The sequence below is a fragment of the Falco cherrug genome, chromosome 2 (assembly GCF_023634085.1).
Source record: "Falco cherrug isolate bFalChe1 chromosome 2, bFalChe1.pri, whole genome shotgun sequence".
Taxonomy (NCBI): Eukaryota; Metazoa; Chordata; class Aves; order Falconiformes; family Falconidae; genus Falco; species Falco cherrug.
This window is the reverse complement of record NC_073698.1, coordinates 82,407,776-82,421,946: the sequence shown is the minus strand read 5'-3', so window position 1 is coordinate 82,421,946 and position 14,171 is coordinate 82,407,776. Positions and strand designations below refer to the sequence as shown.

Here is a 14,171-nt window from a genome sequence, read left to right as displayed (position 1 = left end):
GCCAGCGAGTTTGAAGCAAACTACACAGGATCTCAGTGTAGACCAGCACATACAGTGTGAAACAACATAAAAGTACTGATAAGAAAAAGAAACAGAAAGCAAAATGGGGGAAAAAAGCCAGAAAGAAAGAGGGCTACTGAGAAGCTTTATATTATAACAGAAATGCTAGAAGAATGAAAACTGGCAGAGAAATGCTAAAAAAGTATTAAAGATATATACAGTGACACTCAAACTGGAATTAAAATGTCGGTACTGAAGAGACTAGTAAAAATCAAAAACTGTTCTATATTCACTAACCAACCAAGAAGGCAGTCAGATCCAGTATAAACTATTTTTCAAAATACTCTGAAAGCACTCATAGGTGTAGGAAGGAAGAAGATGAACAAAACTACTTACAAACGATATAAATATGCATAAAAGTGGTATAAAACAGCATATTCATCTCTAAAACCAAACTATAATCCTTCTGAAACATCTTTTAAAATTACAGAAACAAAGATTAAGAACGTAAGGTACTACATCACAGTAAGAACAATAACAGGAGTGTGACTTGCAAATTTTTAACAAAGTGAGAGCAAAAAGTGCCGAAAGTTTGCTTATTAACTACAGCTGCATCTGAAGATGAGGCAAGGAAGAAGACATGATACTTCTCTTTAGAGAAACTCCTAACGTTTTCTAAAGGAAGTAAACACAGGACATAGCTATCTTCTTCACTGATACACTCTTCACAAAACAAACTCTTCTAACAGCAGTGGGTCATAAAATCCAGCCAAAATTTGTCTTTATGAGTACAGATGAAAATGTAGGACCAAACAGCAGCTCAAGACAAATTTCATCAAGAAACTAGAGATGGCAGCAAAGTCTCAAGTTGAGAGTAAGAGAAAAAGTTAAATGAAAAGGAAAGTTCTGAATAATTCTTACAGCTTTGTTCAAACAGTAAACAGTTCAAGTTTTTCTTTTTTTCTTTTTTCTTTTTCCTTTTTTGAACAGTGACAAAAAAATGGAAACCCATTAGAAAGAACAGGTATAAACTACAGCAAATATTTATTCTTAAATACAATGACTTCACAGATCAATTTTAGCACGTATAAAAATAAGCATTTTAAAACAGCTTTTAACAAAATATGCATGTTTAAATCTACCATGCATCAATATTCTCAGAGGTCACCACTGATTTCTGGATGTTCCAGCCACGTATCTGAAACTGTGTCTCAGGAAGGTATTACTCTCATGCTTTTCCTCAGCTTTGCCATTGTAACAAATACTGAAAAGTTCGGTATAGGCTCAGCTTCAGAAAGATAATTTCCAACTCTTAGTTTTTTGCAACACTTTGAATTTTTTTAAAATATACAAATTAGCAATATAGGAAACTAAGCCCTATTCTGAAAAACAACAAACATTCAGGGAAAGCACCACAGAAGTTTCACAGAGTGATCGATCTCACCTTTCTGCCAAACTGCATCCCTGAGACTACTCCAAAATTCTACACTTCTGAGTTTGCTGTTTAATTCTAAAACAAAAGGATCCCAGCATACTGAAAGGCACCATCTCAACAGCAACAAATAGCTCAGTATCTCACACCTGAGGAGAATACCCCAAACCAACAGTTCTGCTGCATATTTTGCCTACCTACTAGCTGAGACACAGAACCAACCTGCTGGCCCAGGCCCAGTGCAGTGGCAGCTGCTACTCACTCATCAGTGCTCGGAACACTCACTCTGGAAGTTGAGAGGCACATATTCAAGTCCTTCCCTAACACCCAGCACGTGGAAAAGCACTCACCAGCCTAGAAGATATGGGAAACTAAACTATTCTCAACACTCCCATATGATGCTTTATGAATTGTTTAATATTCACCAGATCGCTAAGAAAGGAAAAGAAACATCTGTGATGGTCATACTCACTAAACAAAAAGAAGAAATCCAATTCCCAGTCCCTGTTCTAAGAGAATTTTAAGTATTTCATACACACAAAACAAGGAAACCAACTCCACAGCCAGCCACCTATTTGAAAACATCCCTAACCAGCAGATCAAACAGACAATTCAGACTTTTGAAAACTTCAAACAACTAAAAAACTAATAATCCAAGAACGAAGGTGGATCTGCAAGAGTTGAGAAAGTATCCTGTCTCAATGGCCGCTATGAAGTATTGAATACTTTCCATTTGGAAGTGCCTGCAGCTGATAAAAAAACCTGACACACTTGAGATCTAAGATTAGAGAAAGAGCTCCTGATATTTTAAGTACCCTGTTTGTTTTATGCTTTTAAAGATAACTAAATATAAAGGGCTGAACATCCAAGAAACCCAGCCAGCAGGTAACCATTTTTTCCACAGAAGAAAAAGTAAGAAAAACCAAAATCTTAATCTAGTAGGTGTAACTGAGCAAAACAGTTCTGTCAGACCTTCACTTTTGAAAGCCCCTTTTGTTACTTTCATCTCTGTAGTGCTGAAGTTCTGGAATTAAGACACTTGCAGGAACACACTAATGAAGAGATTACCTCTAGTTTGGGGGCTGTAGAAAGGAAAACTTTTTTTCTGTAAGCAGAAGTTGATACTTTTCAATCTAAACTTGATCTAGATATACTAACACAGAACTTTTCCCAAAGAAAAAGCAGCAGCAAATATTTTAATTGAAACAAGTTCTTGATCAATGGAATAAATTTTAAATTTAGGTTTAGAGCAAAACAAAATCTGAAAAAAAGGTAGCTCGGGAAAATTTTAGTTTTGAATTCCTTGAATTTTCCTAAATATGGTATCAGTACTTTTACATATAATCACATCAGAACCAGAAGTCTTTGATTTGGTTTCCATAAAAGTTAGCAGCACTCACAAACATTAAGCATGCTTGCAGTTCAGAGTATATCCAACTACTAATACTTAAAGTCCTGAAGGACCCAACAAAATACACGTACACTTGAAGAACACCACCTCATAAGCCAATATGCTTCAAAAAGTTAATCCAAATATTCAAAAAATAAAAATCCCAGATTTACAGTTGTGTTCCTAACTAAAATTTTATTCTATCGTGTACCAAATGAAAATCCTGAATAAGGTGAGGTGCTGTTAGTGTTTGGTTTTGATTACGGGGAACGTCTATATGCATAGAAAGCAAGCAGCAGCAAATTAAGAACATAAAAGCAACTAAGTGTGATTTTGTGTGTGTGTAACAATTTGTTAATTTGCAACTTTTTTTTCCTTTTAAAAAAATAATCTCTCCCTTTTTTCCTCCCCTTTTCTTACCATTTTCTGGATTATTGCAGAGCCTACCATCCTGCTTATTATGCAGAAAAGCCAAGCACTCTTTAAAAAACAACAAACCATTTTATGACATGGCCTTAGCAGTTCATTGTTGTCAAAGGCGAGGAGAGGGGTCCTGCACACCTTATCTATCTCCATCCCTAAGTCTTCTACCTTAAGCTAGCTCTGGCTGCATTGTAGGTCTAGTCAAGCCAGTGAAAATAGCAGAAGAATAACACATTCAACAAATGAGTATTCTTTGTAGCACACCCGGCTTATATAGATCAGATGAATGCTAAAGCTGGCACAGAGGAAGGGCGGACCACGCAGGGCATGGAAGCACATAAAGAGAGCAAGACCTCCCTCTTCCAGCACCAGCAGATTTAATTCAGTTCACATCACAAAATTGCACTCAGACTCCCACAGTGCCTCACACAGAGGCAAAAAGCGGAGAAAGGCTACTACTACCTTGTTTACAGAATCTACAGACTAGCTACAACTCTCCTTCAGGAATCAAGATATACTTAAAAGAGGCTGCAGGACTATGGAGATGCAGAATTTCACCTCAATTTCTACCCTGCTTGGCTGCCCTGCAGCTAGACCTGTGCTGACCAGACAGGCATTTTCTCTAAACCCACCAGAACCCAACCTATCTGTTCCTGCTGGATTCAGGTTCAACCCTGGCAAACCCAGAGCTCCACAGAGATCTGCGGTTCCACGAAAAGTTACTAGGTCAGATACTATTGATGCAGGAAAGTTCCTATCAGTGAAATATACGATTCCCTAAATTTTTGTAACCTTGCCAAGCTACCCTCACCCCCACCCTCTGTACCATCTTCTCCTAACCAGTAAGAGGGGTGTGGAGCATGTGATTCGTAGAAGGCAGGTAAGACTACCTCACTAGCTTCTTCACTGTCCCTTCCATTTACATGTGTATAGGTCCCTCTAATCGAGCATAAATTAGTGCTTTCCCACTGTTCAGAACTCTTCCCCTCGGTTGAGTATCAGGAACAACATCTGGAGTCAACAAAAAGCAGAAAAGTGGGCAGCTGACAACTCTTTTGCAGCAACAGCTGCAGGATTTTCCCGGAGCAGGGTGGAAGTAAAGTAGTAGGAGACTCCTTTTGGCTGGCTTCTCTGAGCTAGAACATCGGGAATGCAGCCAAAAGTTTTACTCATAGACCCTCTCCCCTCAAAAAAACTGGGAGAATAAAGAAGATAGAGGAACATGCCTGAAGATCTTGTCAGAACAAGTTAAACAGCCCTTTAGGAGAAATACTAAGAACTTTTTTATTTTGGTTTGTGGGTGTTGTTTTTGCCATCGTCATCCTCCTCCTCCCCCGGAAAAAGCAATACAGTACTCCATCAAAAAGGCAGAACACATGAGAAGTTTCAGGGTGCAAAACGATGAACCACGGACCACCTTTGTAAATGCTCTTGTTTGTTAAGACAACGGCACCAATACTAGGAAAGATCATAATGAAACCTGAAGGCACAAAAGAAAAATGGATACTTTATGTACCCACATAAGACAACATCTGAAGACAGATTTCATAAAGTTCTGGATATCTTAAAGGTCACTGTACCTGAAAAACCTCAACCTCACTAAAGCCAAGAATTTTTTTCCTTACCTCTAGAGCTCTTTGGATCAAAAATTTCCAAACATGAACTACCTTCCACACCCTGGTAACAGCGAATTTATATGACGTCACAAGTTACCTAAGAATCATGTGTTCCCTAGAAAAGGCATGCTTTAAAATTGTAAGGGTTTCTCAATCTCAACTACAGCAAAACTGACACTTTGATGAGATAAAACCAGTTTTTCAACTTAGCGGAAAGTGCTTCCTAAATAAACAAAGTGAAACAGAACACATTTTATACCAGTTTAAATGCCCATATAGGACTTATATCCCAGCTTTTACTTCTAAAAATTTTGTTCAGAAGCAAATTCTTTACAGGTTGCTTAATTTATACATCCTAGGAAATTTACTCAATATTAAACACTAGGAGTGACTACTTATGTCCACACTATCCAGAGAAGAAAATGGGGATGTTAGTCAAAAATGAGATCAAACCACATTTAACCAAATGCTGTTTAGAAACATCTGGTGGAAGGAAAATATACAGAACTTCAGGGTAGGCGTGCAACAACTATGCATCAATTATAAGTGTCTTCACATGGTGAAGACGTGTTTCAGCTACTGGTTTCTGAAAAATCTAAGTCGATATAGAACTTGAAAAGTTATTGAGAATACAAGAATCAGGACAAATCCTATGCCTGGAAGGAAAGCAGAGCCCCACTACAACTTGAATATTGCAATAAAAGACAGAAGGCATGTAGCAACTTTCTGGCTACCCCTTCTTACCTCATTCTAGCAAAAAGATATGAAAGTAAAAGAGCAACACACTTGTTAACCAAGGGAGGTTCACTTCTGTTATTTAAGAATACATTAGGAAATAGTTCTTGGTCCTTTTAGTCCTAAATTTATGCTTTAACAGTTCACCAGTTATTTCTCTGAGAAGACACCTTTACTTCTCATATAAACAAAAAGTCTTTTATGGTCAAGCTCCAAAAATTATTCCAAACCTTATTTAGCTGTTTTCATTTCAGAAAAAGGTATCGGTAACAGTAGGGCTTACACACTAATAACACTATTGTAACTGAAATACCAAAGCTTGATGTGCGCTTGTGTTTCCAGCATGGGATACATTCCTTTTACCAACAGACATCTCCCAAGAAACACTGTAACTCACTCTGAATACAGCAGAAGTTTATTAAAAGAAGTTACTAAACTGACACTCTAAAATGCAGTTCAATTTACAGCTAGCTACACTGAAGTGAAGCCTCTCTCTTCCCATGCTTTGGATGCCTTACCTAAGTATCATCTTACATGCCTATCTGATTATATGCAAAGAAAAAGAAAAGGGTTTCTTGGGGTTCTTTTGTTGAACATACTAGCTGATCAGTACACTATCTTAAGAGATCAGTCTAACTTTTTAGACAACTTAGGGATGATAACTCTGGCTATGCATGTATCCTGTATACACATTTTCACACCGTACGTTAAAAAAAAAAGTACTCACTCCTGGAAAAAAGGAGAATTCATAAGAGCTATTATTATTAACTCCATAAAATATGTACTTTTAACAACAACCACTTTCAATTCTGAAGTCCCTGTTTCTTAGATGGCACATTTAATATGACTACGGGTTTCTGAAAAGTCATCTTTGGAAACATATTAGGGTTAATACTGCTTGATTACCTTTCGTTGTAATGACATCTGTATAAGAGATTATAAAAAGGCCACTGTATCCAATAGAGGGCTAAGTAGGTGAGTGGCTGTTGCGAAAAAATGGGGTCTTTTCCTTTCCTAATATTTCTTTATCCTGAAGCATTTTATCTCAGGCATTGTGTTTGAACTGAAATGATTATCAGGGATTACTTGGGTCCTAAAGCTTAGCCCCCACTCTTGGAGGCAACAAAGTTTCATACTATTTTAATAAAAAGATGAAACTCTCTTAATTTAGCAAATTCTTCAAGACAAGGTAGCTTTTTTTGTCCCACAATTTCTCACAGACTGCTGCTCCAGAATCTCAGTAGTAAATTGGTCTAAAATCTTCTAATTTTCAGCCTCAAAATACTTGGGACTAGTCTGCACACATTTGCTCATCTGCTCTTATCTTCAACGGTTTCCTTCTCTTGGGTGTTTAAACACAACAAAGTATTTGCAAAGCCCCTGTACAAACTTTCTCCGTTTGCATTTTCCTAGATCCAAGCTCATTCAAACTCCCCTCTTAGGCACGCCTCTACTTCCCAACCATTACAGCCACCTTATTCACATCATAAAGGATGTATACAAGAACCCAGCTGCTTACCAAAACAACACTAGAAAAAGCCACACAGATGGAAAAGACAGTACTGATTAAAACACCATACTCTGTGTCTAGGTATATGAATCCTACTCTGTGTTCAGCTACAGCTGAACCTCTTAAGTAGAAACAGGTCACTATTACAGTTCAAATCCATAACAGAATACCTTAGCAACAGGATATTCTAGCAACTATACACTTCAAGTAACCTACTGTTGTTTTCTTGAAGCATATTATGACCTTATGCTTAAATCAAATATTCATTATATTCTGTTACTCAAACACTGTGACACAGAAAACGGCTGAGAATGAAATACTAGTGTACAATAAAACAAACTACTAAAAACCTCAAAAGCTAAACTAGACAAATCACTTTCTATATCCCAGAGAAGTTCCCTTCCCTTTCAGCCTTTTCCAAACAGCGAGTACATCATATGGTTGTTTCACATTTTCATTTGGTTCAAAATTATACCCATCAGTTATTTTCATCCATTTCACAGGAAATGCAAAATTTCCGTGGTGTACTAGAGAAAAGGTGTATCTGAGAGTCAATAGTATTCTTATTCCTGTGCAGAGAAAATGGAGGCAATAATGAAAAACAGTATCACTCAAACCATCAAAATACTTCTAAGTAGTTTTGTTATCACAATACTTAAAATGATTAGAACATTTCTTGGACAAAGAACCCACGAGATCTCAAGGTAATAGCTTAGGATAGAACTGCAACCACCATCCTCTTGTCTGAGTTCAATGGGATACAAGCCTTCACACTTTAATGCAAAAAAATATGCCCTGTCCCACTTGCTGCCCCAAGACCTTGCATCCTCCCCTCACTTCTCCTGTGGTGTTCCAGCAGTGAGGGCAGGCTGCAGGAGAGGAACACCTGCAGGCTCTACGCACTTTAATTCCTCTTTGCTAGACGGAAGAGCCCAAGCAGAGAAAATCATCCCATGACAGGGGAAGGAGGGATGAAAACAAACTAAAATCCTCAATATGCAGTGCAGAAAAGGACTAGACTGAATCCAGTCACATTGCAAAGAACATCCTGAAAGCCACAATACTACTAGCACTGATCATCACATTATACATTGGTACTGAAAATACCAACAACTGCACTACTATGCACAATAACTGTACTGATGATGTACAAATGGAAGACAAAGTTACAAAAAGTTTAAGTGACTATTAATATGAAAAATAATGATTCCAATAATGACCAAGACCCTTTTGAACAGAAATAAACTTTTAGCAACTTCATCACATGGTATTTACAACTTAAAAGTTTGGAGACATTTTTAAGCAACCTGCAACTCTACTGTTAAAAAGATTAGACAACCTATGTGGTACTTTAATGCTAACATAAACCGACATGAATCTGAAGAGGTACAGAAACTCAAAACCAGATAATGTAAAATTAAGTCCCTGCAGAACAAGGACTCTTTATGAAGCCATGCTTCAGTCTTCTAGATTCAATACGAACTAAAGACAGGCGTTCTATTCTCTCTTAGGCATAAAGAAAACTACTTCTATGTGTACGTGGAGCTCTTATGATAAACTCAGAACAGTTTTCACCTCAGGTGAATACCCAAGATGTTTCAACTCTAACACCTACTACATCTTCTAAACTAGTCAATGCATTCTGACTGAAAAATTTAATAAAAAAAATAAAGAAGCACACTTAGCACTATTATCTATGAACTGTCAATCAAATGCATGGCCTGATCAACATAACCAAAGGCTTAACTATTTCGGATTGCATACTGCTCAACCAATATACAGAGAGAATCTCTTCAAAGTTACCTGGAAGCAAGTCTGCAAAAAAAAAAAAAAAAAAAAAAAAGTTACACCTGTGTTTTTCATCGCTGCCAATTATGCTGAGATACATTAACAGATTTTTGAAGACTAATATTGAAATTCCCAATTTACTTCTTGCTTGCAGTGTGTTTATGTCAGCCAAGAAGTCAAAACAGTAACAGAGAACATAACACATCTGGTAAAGTAAAACTACATGACTAATGTTAGTACCATAAATGTTGCTTTATGTTGCTTTAAAAATTTCAACAAGAAACTGGGATTATTATTCCAGTTTTTATCTCCACATAGCTTTCAGCGATGGAAAGGCATCCTGGAAATACACGCAAATTAAGATTTCCCCCCCTTTTTTTTTTTCCTAAAGGAAACATCAACTAGGATTTCTCTCTCTCCTGGCCCTTCTTTTCTCCCGCACAATGCATGCTTGCAGAACTTAAAACACATTAAATGTCACATAATTAATAGTTTATCACTGTCGTTCCAATCAACTCATTCATGTACTATTGCACTGTAATTGTTCCACTTCCCAGCACACCAAAAGCTATCATCACTGCGTTTACACAAAGCCAGTCTTATCAGTTTATTGTATTTAGAAGCGTTTAAAGTTTATCCTAAGATGAGAATATGCCTCAACAAAGCTGCATACTGTCAGCTAAGAAACTATCTCCTTATTTATTTCTCTGGTAAATTGTATGGAAACTTTTGACTAAATATTCAGACATTTTACCGGCAAAGATCTCTTTCCCACACCCTTTGTGAAAATACCTTTTACGACCTTAAATGACAGTAAAATAGGTAACTACCTATTTAGGAAAGATAAATTACACATTTTAATATTTCATGTCCAAAACGCAAATCAGGGCCAGATGTGCTATTTGCGAGAGCTAAATTACTGTATCAATCAATAATAAATCACAGGAATGTGCAGACATTTACTGGATGTTTGACTGAAAGATGTTTAGCAAGACGTGCATGTAGCAATTCAAAGCAGATTTACAGCAGCTTTCCTCAAGTTGCTTAAAGATGGGCAAAGTGGTAGCCAAAATCCGGAAGCTAAATAAAGATGCTGCACCCCTGGTTCCCTGGAATTCACTGCACAGTATTGCAAAGGAACAGAATACTATTTACACAACTGTACGTGAAATTGTGTATTTATTTTACATGGTTTTCTAGAGGACTGACATCTGTGGGGAACAGCCTCAGTAATCACAACGAGCTATGAACCCTTCACACCATCACTGTTGCTATTTTCAGTGATCCACCCTGTTTTTGCTACAGTAATCTTGGCATCATTATGCTATTGTGATGCAATATTTATCTGTTAGATCTAGTTACATCCAGACTACCTATCTACCACTATCTATACTACCTAAATCTCATGTGGAACTTCTGTAGCCAACACCTAACCCACCATTTTTGAGCTCTCTTTTGAAAATTCTCCAATCGCAAAACAAAAAGTCATTTGAGATGCGCAAACATCTGGACCCCTGTGAATCATCTGTTCTCTAAAAGGGTGTGTGGCCACGCATAATCACTGCACCTTCTTTCTAACGGTAATCAGGTATGAATAAAAGTGTGCGAACTGCAGTGGTTAGCACAAAAAACACTGATGAAAGCAGTACGCCAAAAATCACCTTCAAAACATGTTTATTAACAGAGTTTTGTTTCTCAGCTAGAGAAGATCCTCACCAACCGCCAGCATTAAGCTACAGCAACTGCTTACTGTTTATGACAGCAAACAAGGCCCTTTAAGCCTAATATTTTTAAAAGTTGTTTGAATTAAGTTAAAGGTACTAATAATACCTTGTGTAATGACAGAACTGAGTACTGAAACTTCTGCTGACAAGTCACCTGCTAAGTCCAAGACTAGCATTTTGGTATAATCCCGAGGAAAGATTAATTCTAGAATATTTTTAGCCCTAGGTTGAAAGTAGACAGCGCTGGCTATAAACTGAAAAGCTGGTGGAGAGTGGGTAAGAGAATACATGCAGAAAAAATTCTTCCTTATAATCAAAACGTGGTGATCAATTATTCTTATCAAATTCACGGTCGGGAAGAAAAAACTCCAGACGCACTGAACAGTGTCACTACTACAGCTTCCACAGCAACCTCAGCTTCGGAATCGGAGGCATACAGAAAATCAGGAAGTCACAATATTGCTACATCTTTCATGCTCGTTTTGCAACACAGACACCACTACGGCAAATATGTGAAAGATGACGAATAAATAAAAAATGGGTTCCGAAACTGGGCAGTCACAAAAATACGGGAGGGGGAAACGGAGTTCAGCTTTAATTCTTGCTCACCATTTAATCTGGGGGACTCTCTGCATTTTCTTGGTGCGATTACACCGACTGAGACTTGAACTGTCATTTTCGTCCACCCTACAACAGCGGTAACCAGAAAGGGGCAGCTGGGGAACGCCAGCAACTACCACCTCAACTCCTAGGCTGGATACAAGCCTCGAACATGGGCTTAATAGCAGTTGCATAATAGGACTCCAAAGGCCAAGCACTCCTGCTGCCCCTCATGCATCTCTATTTCCACAGGAACGAGAGCGGAGGGAAAGATCTGGACAAAAAGCGAGCGCTGCCCCAGCGTCACTGTTCCTGCCACTAACAGGCTGGTTATTATGCAGCAAAGAGGAGGAAAAACCCGACACCTGGCGCGCAAATATGCAGACACCCGGCGAATAGGTGGATCCACAAAGAGATCTCTCGCCTTTCCCGTTCCCTTCCCCGATAGGCAATCCTGGATGGGTGTGCCAGGAATGGGATATAGGGGGGAGGAGAAGAAAAGGGGTGGGAAGTGGTTGCCGCTTGCTGCAGCCAGCCCGAGCGATGGTTAGGTGGTTAATCATGGTGGCTGAGGAAACGTCGGGTCACTTCTCCCCCTTCCGCCTCCCGTGTTAATAGCGAAGGTGGGCAGCGCGGCGCGGCCGTGCCACCGCCACCCGCCGAGGGGGGACCCGGACCCCGCACGGCTCGCGCGGACCCGGCGGCGGCGGCGACTCAGGTGGGTCCCGCGCAGAGCATCCCGCGCCCCCGCGCGCCGCGGGAGGGGCCGGGCGCGGGGCACCGCCGCCCCCTCCCCCGCTCTGCCCGGTGGCGCACACGCCCGCCCTGCACTGCCCGCCGCCCGCTCCCCGCGGGACTCACTTGCCGATCACCTCGCAGAGCTCGTACACGTCCTCGAACAGCACGTCGTCGTCGGCCATGGTCCGGGCGGGGGGGATCTGCCCGAGAGGCGGCGGCCCCGGGGAGGGGGGGCGGGAGGGAGGGCGGAAGGGGGGGGCCGCGGGCACGGTCCCCGCCGCGCGGCGCGCTCCCCTGCCGGTCAGCGCCGACCGCCACCACCTCGGTGAATCCCAGCCGCTACGGCAGCTCCCGCCGCCGCCGCTGCCGCCGCCGCCACCTTCCTGGGGCGCCGCCGCCGCCGCCCGCCCGCCCGCCCGGGGGCTCCCGCGGCCGCGCCGGGACTCCCCGCTCCTCCTCCCGCGGGCCGCAGCCGCCGCTCCCCGCGCGTGTCACACACTCCGCGACCCCCACCTTCCTCCGCCCCCCACCCCCCTCCCGCCCCCTCCCAGCCGGCTACTCCCCGGCGGCACCGGGCGGGCGGGCAGCTCCGGCTAGCGGGGCGGCGCGAGGTCCATGGGGGACCGGCGCGGCGCGGCGGGGAGAGGGGCCGGCGGCAGGCGGCAGCGCCGTCTCGCTCCCTCGCCGAGCGGCGGCCGCGCGCTCCCGGGCGGGCGGGCGGGGGGAGGGCGCGCGCGCCGGGAGGGAGGATAATAGTGGGAGGGGGAGGGGCGGGGAGTCGCAGGCGCGGCCGCCGATTACGCTCCCAGGCGCGAGGAGGAGGCGGCGGCGCGGCGGCCGCGATAGGCGCTCGCTGTACGGGAGGGGCGGGCGGGCGCGCGCCCCCAGCCGCCGTCACGCGAAGCCGTCACGGCGCGCGCGCGCGCGGAGGCAGGCGCCGGGGCCCGCGCGCGCCGGCAGGCCGAGCAGGCGCGGCACGCACGCACGCACGCGGGGGGCTGCGTTCGCTTCCGCTCCCTTTCTCCCCACCTCCTCCCCCCGCCCCGCCAGAATCGCGCGCGGGGCCACGCCCACCGTCCGTTCGGGGGTCGGGGCCTGGGGGTGGTCGGGCCGGTGTGCGCAGGCGCGGGCTGGGATGACGTCATGGCGCAGGGAGGGGGCTCGGCGGGGCGGCAGTCGGTGCCGGTGGCCGTGGTGCGTGAGGGCCCGTGAGGGGAGCGGCGGCGGCGAGCGGGGCCGGGCGGGGCTCGGGTGCCGGCCCGCGCTCTCCTCCCCGCCGCCGGCCCGCTGAGCGCTAGCGGCCCGCCCGGGGCCGGCGGCAGAAGGAGCGGCGGGCGGCCCGGCCGCGGGGGAGCGCGGTGCTGGAGCGGGGGCCGGGCGGCGCCGGCAGGTGCGGGCCGGGGCGCGGCGCTGCCCGGGGCAGGAGTGCGGCGCTTCGGCGGCGCGCACGGGTGGTCTGCAGCGACGGGCGGCCCCGCTCCGTCCCGCGGACCCGCCTGTAGTAATAAAGATCCGCCGTGCAAAACTGGCCTTGCAGAGCTTCGTCGGGGGCGGTCAAAGTGCTTGCTTTTATTTCGTTTCCTAGAAGCTGTCGGGTTTTTCTGGAGCGCGATTCGAACCCTCTCTTGCCAGGAAAACAGTCATCTTACTAGCCCTGGAACTAGCGGCTTAAAGAACCTTTTGGGAGTACCCTCACGTACACTCCTCCAATTGGCAAGTAACTGGTGGCTGTCGTTTTTCTTAATAGCTACCTAAAACCAGTGATGTCAGGTGAATTTTGTAACACTGAGTATTTACCTGATATGATGTGTTCCATGACTTTTAAGGCGCTGCACAGAAAATTACGTACAAAAGGTACATGTAAGCTGCACGTGCATGCTTCCAAGTTTTGAATTAGATGGTTTGTAGGAGAAAGCAAGCAAAGCTCTTCTGAAGGATTTAGGAACTGTTGCAGTTTTTGCAAAGCATTTATTTTTGCCAAAGTACTTTAGCACACATGCAGCTTCTTAAAACTCACTAACAAAGGTAATTGTACGGTTGTTCCCCACACAGACAAAAAAACTGTTGAAGCAGAATTATCTGATTAAATTGTTTAGAGGTTAGCTTTAAAATGCAGAGCTGGTAACAGTTTACCAAGAGCATCTTGTTCCTGTCCCCAGAAGAATTCAAAAGAAAACAATAAATTGAGAAAAGCAGCAAAAGTAATTACATCTAT

At 43.5% G+C, this 14,171-nt stretch overlaps 1 protein-coding gene and 1 long non-coding RNA gene across 23 annotated transcripts in view; one reads left to right on the top strand and one right to left on the bottom strand.

Moving 5' to 3' along the window:
* CASK (calcium/calmodulin dependent serine protein kinase) overlaps positions 1 to 12,685 on the bottom strand; it is a 225,610-nt gene extending 212,925 nt beyond the window's left edge. For 9 of the 22 annotated variants that reach the window (XM_055703030.1, XM_055703035.1, XM_055703034.1 and 6 more), the window contains exon 1: positions 12,080 to 12,683. In XM_055703030.1, the coding sequence (XP_055559005.1) occupies positions 12,080 to 12,138 (59 nt within the window). In that variant the 5' untranslated portion in view covers positions 12,139 to 12,683. Of the gene's footprint in view, positions 1 to 12,079 lie in introns of all 22 variants that reach the window. The other 13 variants (XM_055703033.1, XM_055703038.1, XM_055703037.1 and 10 more) reach the window with 3 other exon arrangements.
* LOC114018139 (uncharacterized) overlaps positions 11,672 to 14,171 on the top strand; it is a 58,633-nt gene continuing 56,133 nt past the window's right edge. The window contains exon 1 of the long non-coding RNA XR_008731071.1: positions 11,672 to 11,936. This is a non-coding gene — a long non-coding RNA (uncharacterized LOC114018139). The remainder of the gene's footprint in view (positions 11,937 to 14,171) is intronic.